Source organism: Morone saxatilis, unplaced genomic scaffold (assembly GCF_004916995.1).
Source record: "Morone saxatilis isolate NCDOM2014 unplaced genomic scaffold, NCSU_SB_2.0 Contig16, whole genome shotgun sequence".
Taxonomy (NCBI): domain Eukaryota; kingdom Metazoa; phylum Chordata; class Actinopteri; family Moronidae; genus Morone; species Morone saxatilis.
The window spans coordinates 398,558-404,344 of record NW_023339718.1 but is presented as its reverse complement, the minus strand read 5'-3'; the positions used below and the strand labels follow the sequence as shown (position 1 = coordinate 404,344).

At 39.4% G+C, this 5,787-nt stretch overlaps 1 protein-coding gene across 1 annotated transcript; it reads right to left on the bottom strand.

Annotated features, from left to right (window-relative positions):
• Window positions 1–2,562: 2,562 nt before the first annotated feature.
• Window positions 2,563–4,849, bottom strand: LOC118326206. Its single transcript, XM_035659157.1, has 6 exons — window positions 4,586–4,849; window positions 4,090–4,232; window positions 3,875–3,942; window positions 3,433–3,561; window positions 3,163–3,258; window positions 2,563–3,071 (listed from the first exon to the last, which is right to left on the bottom strand). Exons 1-6 carry the CDS (start codon window positions 4,694–4,696, stop codon window positions 2,983–2,985), a joined length of 636 nt encoding a protein of 211 aa, XP_035515050.1. The 5' UTR covers window positions 4,697–4,849; the 3' UTR covers window positions 2,563–2,982.
• Between the last annotated feature and the right edge of the window lie 938 nt (window positions 4,850–5,787).

The following is a 5,787-nucleotide window of genomic DNA, read 5'->3' as shown; positions in this document are numbered from 1 at the left end:
ATTGTCAATGTGTATTGAACTCCTGACTAAGGAAACGCTGGATTTATTTGCACTTACATTAGCTAATTGGATGGATCATTGTTTACGTTAAAAACAATTAGCTATTTGTAATCAGGAAATATATGCACCAGTATGACAGTGCCAGTCCACCATTCTTTTCAGATTTTTGTTTCATATTTGTGTTCCCAATGAATCATTGGAATTAAACATTTACTGTATAACAATAAGGTTTTAATCTGAAAAAACATTACATGTGATGTGGTAACTGCATTATTTAAGGCAAAAACAGCAATTTTGAACCCACATTTTTCATAATGCAATTCAGTATATCATCATCTGTTATAGTAAATATGTAAAATCATTAATCAATTCATGCACTGGCACTCTTGAAGCCAAAAACGTGTTTGTAAATAGCAACGTTTGTGCTAAATCATAGATAATTCAATCAGAACAAAACTACTACATTATACATATTTCTGCTTAATACAAATGTTGCTGTATTTCTTTGTCTTGTTTTCATTGCTGCTCACTCTGTACTCTCTTTGTCATCGGGGCACAGCTCTGAAACACAGGAAAAGATAAAAAAGATAAAATGTGAGAGAAGAACGGAAGAAGGCAAATATTCTCACAGCATCATGGGACAATGTTGGCTCCATTTCCATTTCCTGGCTTCTCGTTATTCCTCTAAAAATGACATTTGCTGCATAAAGTGTAGATTTGAATATTGCATTTGAAAATACAACATCTCCACCTTGTGGCAACTTGTATAAATGATAGTGTCCAGTAAAGATCTAGCAGATCCAGTCCATTACAGCTTACTAAAAAGTTACTGACCTGTTTTACCATCGTAGCTATGGAAGTTGTCTGGGAAGTTCAGACACCCAACATGTTTCTTGTAAATTTCCACATCTTTGGGATCTATTTTTCCTGTCCTTGCTGAAAGAGAAAGGATGTTTGAAAAATAAGTTAACTAACTCTGACCCAACTGTGTTAAAGTTGATGAGGACAGGACTTACTGAACTGCAGGATGTATCTACCAGTGGTGTCCCCATTTCGAAAGGTGTCTGTCCACAGCAAGCAGTCAGAGCAAGTCTGTAGAATATGTCCTTTGTGATCTGACAGATTTTCTTTAAAAGCAGACAAAGTAACTTATTATTATGCAATATTATTTATATGGATAATATACGTTCTTGTGCATATACTGTGCTCTTATTCATCCTGTTAATATCACACCAAATAGGCTACATGTTGCTGTTCTCCTGTATTAATCAATACATCACTTGTCCACTTACTACGAAATGTGGTGGCAAGTCCTGAGACTGTTGCATTTACCTCCCCTGAGATACACCGATTACTGAGAAACAAGAACATGTTGTGATAGAATTTTTTTTTGAAAGGCTGAATATTTAACATGGAAGACTTTTTTCTAACACTCTGCTACAAACTTTAAGGATGATTCTGCCAGCAATTAACTAAATTACCAGACTTACAAGCATTGATCTCCCCAACGTAATGTCACAATTTGACTGTCAGAAGTGGGTGACAAGTCTATCCAGGAGCTTTTCAGAGACTCCAGTGCCTTGTGGTACGGCTTGGGGTCACCAGCTCCCATCACATACACCCATTTTCCAAAAACCTTGACACAAAAAGTCAAGATTCATGTAATATATTAATAATATCTGACTGTTTATTGTTGATAATATGCTTCTTAAATCAAATCAACCATAATTGGGATAAATAAGACAAAACAAGGATCATGAGAACAACTTACCAGTTTGGGGTCCTCTGGCATAAAAGGTTTGACCAGGTCCTTACAATCAGGTGCACTTGCCGCAGTGAGGGAAGTTAGAGCCAGCAGAAATACAACAACAAGCAGAGCCATGGTTCAGACAGAGGGGTGAGGATGAGATGGAAGAAGGAGAGACAGCGGCACTGCAGAGGATGTTGCTGAAGCTGCAACAGAAAACGTCTAAAGCTGATTCATTTTCCCTCTGGGGTTTCGAACAAACAAAAAAAGCTGTTGTGCAAGTGCTAATTTGGGGGAGGAGGGGGTTTCTTCATGCTCAGATGCACCAGTGGAGTGGAGTTTTAATGACCATGCAGAGCCAAGCAGGTTTCTTTTACTCAGCATCGAATGGCCAGCTCAACAGCTCACTGTTGCCAATACTGCTCCCCCTGAATGAACTCAGGCAAAGTGCCACAACTTGTCTGGGACTGTTGAGACATTAAGAAAGGACCTGAAGCAGCTTTTCTTTAGTGGAACGAAGGTTGTTTCCCTGTGGGTGTGTGTGGACTCCTTGTGGCTACAGTTTAAAATTTGACGTCTTCTTTCTCCCCCTTACAGGGACGTTACCCAGCAACAGCCTTTGTTGAAGTTTCTGGGAACAGCGGTGCATTTGAGAAGAGCTGTAGTAGTTTGGATGAAGCGTATAATTCTGACATATGGGTCAGCAGAATGTCTGGCATCTTTATTGTATTTGAAAAAGGAAATGTTGAACCTCAGAAGCCAAATGCCTTTTCTGCATAAGGGTAGACATAAATGACTAGAACACAGTACAGAAGGAGATTGAAAGCTGTTTTATTTTTTCCAGTTTACCAAACAGTTATACACTCAACTATTTACCGATTGTTAAATGTATTTAAAGGAGACATTTGAGTGGACTTTTCAACCATTACTGTACCTGCCAGAATATGCCACAAACTAGTCAGAGTTTGACATTTCCTAAACTAAATCATAAAAGTTCAAAGAACTTAGCAGGCAGAGACACACAATGATACAACTACACACAACAGATCTTACATGACATGACACCAGCAGGCCTGGTTTTAACATTGCTGGACAATGACCATTGAAAAGTTATTTCACAGGACAATATTATATCAGTGCACATGCAACAACAACACTATTTAGTGCATGTTAAACTGAATATGTTTGGGTGTGTGTAGGCTGTTCAGTGGGCTATGACACCTCCTTGCTCTGCTTTACTTTGCAATGGGCTGAACATCGGTTTCTTCATCCTCTGTATTCTCTACAGGAGGTGAAGCAGTTTCCCTGTCATCTGAACACAGATCTGAAATAAGAGAAAAATATTAGTGAAGAAAGATAATTGACTTTGGTAATTATTAATTAATTAAAGACACAGAGCTGAAATGGGAGCTGACCTGATCCTCCAAAGTGGTACTCTGGGAGGAATTTAAGACACTCTGCCTGCTTCTTGAACGTCTCTAAATCAGATGGTTCTAGAGTGCCGGTCCGTGCTTTAAAAGAGCAGCCAGAGAAATAAAACATGCAGAGTTATGTGGGGAGAAAGAAGAGAAGCCAACTGAGAGAGGACACAAAATAGAGACAAATGGGAGTAATTTCTCCAAATATTATCCTCCTAAATATATATTTCTACTCAAATCAGCTGTGGAGGGGGAAAAAAGCCTTACTAAAGAGGAAAAGGTATCGTCCCTTTGATTTGCCATCAGGGAGGAGGGTGGTGTCTTCGGACAGGAGACATTCTGAGCAGGTCTCATAGTACTTTCCATCATGATATGAAGTGTGGCCGTTGATATTAACTGTGAAACATCAGGAAAACAAAGCATCCACATAAATGTATATGCACGATATTAAAACAAGCGCAGAGTGACCTACTGTACGTTTTTATCTATTTGAAATGGTGTACAATAAAATATCACATAAAAATACCATAGTAAGAATAATAGTAACACATAGTCAGATACTGTATTCAGAGCCTTGTATGAGTGTTTACTTGAGATCCACCTACACTTAATGTGCTTTGGCTGCATGCATCACACACATAACATTACACAGCATAGAGAGAGATGGTGAGTCAGCAGAAAAATACTGTAAATATTTCAAGATACATACACGTGGTGTGACTGGTCATTCCTGAGATGGTGGCATTGGCTACACCCTGAAGGCATTTATCTTCACTTCTGTAATGAAAAAAAGAAATAGAGTTTCAATCCGCATCAACCTATACACATTTAACTGTAAATTGTGACGGATAACTACATCATTGTGAAGTTAAACATGGCAATGTGGTCATGTGACGGATGATTTGCAGTCAGCAGTGTCATTACAGGCGGTCGGCCCAGTAGATGGTCATGACTCCGCTGTCTGAGGAAGCCGACAGATCCACCCAAGAGCTGTTCACCGACACCAAGTCGCTTTTCAAGCCAGGCTGGTCCCACGACCCAACATGGAGCACCCATTTCCCATAGATCTGCCACAAACACAGAGGCAAAACATCCACACAGCTCACTCACATGACTGGGCTGCTTGTCTGTGTTAGAGTGCAATCATACTTTATTATCCAGTAGGAAAGTAGTAAAACATATACTCTCCAATATACTAGTACAATTAATTACCAATTATGTTTTTTGACTCCTAAACAACTAGTTTAATGCATTTTCCTTTTTTAACAGCCATAGTTATTTGAAATCACGCTGTAGAACATTTGTAACATAATATTACCAAAGCAAAACCCTGCAATTCATTTTATATTAACACACAGCACTGTGCCTCAGAGCCTCCCCACATACGAGCAGCTCATAACAAATGATCACTGATACTTACGGGGCTGTGGCTGTCCAGTACCAGAGGCTTCACCAGCTCTTTACAGTCCAGTTCAGATGCAGCACCCAGGGAGGTGAGAGCAAGCAGCGCGACAACCAGCTGTGCAGCCATAGCTCGAGTCAGCAGGCAGTCAGAGAGCAACCACTAATGTCAGGGATCCTGCCAGCTACAGCCTCCTCAAAGGAACCAGGGGAAGTGTTGTGTAACAGTGGGCTGAGCCCACACACACACGCACACGCACAACACACACACACCCTCACACCACACACACACACACTCCTCTTCAGACACACATCCAGTCAGTAAGGGCTTGTGTCCTATTTATCTTGTTACATAACAGCCAGATGGCAGAGTCTGAATAACAAGATCCCACCATCTTTCAATATGTGAACACCCCCTGTACAGAGTCACACACATGCGCACACAAATAAGGAGAAAAAAAGACACACACACACAAACACACAAACGTCTCTTGTCCTCATCTCTTATTTCAATGGCAGTGGCTTCAAAACACTACAAACATTTCCATAAACCTTTATTTGCTAATTCATTCAACACACCTTTAGTAGCTTTGTGTTTCCTCAGGGAAGGTACTAGCTCTCATAACATTTACTAATATTGGGTAATGAATCACCAGTTGTGTGCCTTGGCCCCATATCTACAATGATTGGTTTTTGAAAGAACCACAGGGATGTCAAGAAAAGATTTAAAGCACATTTTGTGTTGTGGAATGTGCTTCATGTTTTCTTAGTTTGTGTTTTTGTGCAGCAGATGGTGAATAAAGATCTGCATTAAATCTTAATGGACACAGTAAGAGGAAGTCAAGTAACTACATATAAAGCAGGCTATGCCATCACGTAAATGAGGTGCTCTCTTGCGCTGGTCTTTTGATTGGTGACACTGAAAATGGTATCAGCGCCATACTAAGGAGCGAAAAGTACTTATGAAATAAAATAAATACAATTTTTGGACAATTTTGGAGAATAAAGTCGTAATATTACAAGAATAAAGTCTTAATAATAAGAGAATAAAGTCTTAATATTATGAGAAAAAAGTTATAATGTTACGAGAATAAAGTCGTAATAATCAGAGAAAAAAGTTGTTATGTTACGAGTACGAAGTATTTCCTTATTTGTGAAACCAATACCAAAGTATAACTTCACAAGATGCTCAACCCTCATTTTAACGCAGGGGGAAGACTG

Excerpts from the sequence above, each read along its gene's own strand:
- LOC118326206 (XM_035659157.1), bottom strand. The coding sequence starts at position 4,696 with ATGGCTGCACAGCTGGTTGTCGCGCTGCTTGCTCTCACCTCCCTGGGT. Across the intron at positions 4,233-4,585 it reads TACTGGACAGCCACAGCCCC|ATCTATGGGAAATGGGTGCT; the intron begins GTAAGTATCAGT and ends TGTTTGTGGCAG. Across the intron at positions 3,072-3,162 it reads GTACCACTTTGGAGGATCAG|ATCTGTGTTCAGATGACAGG; the intron begins GTCAGCTCCCAT and ends CTCTTATTTCAG.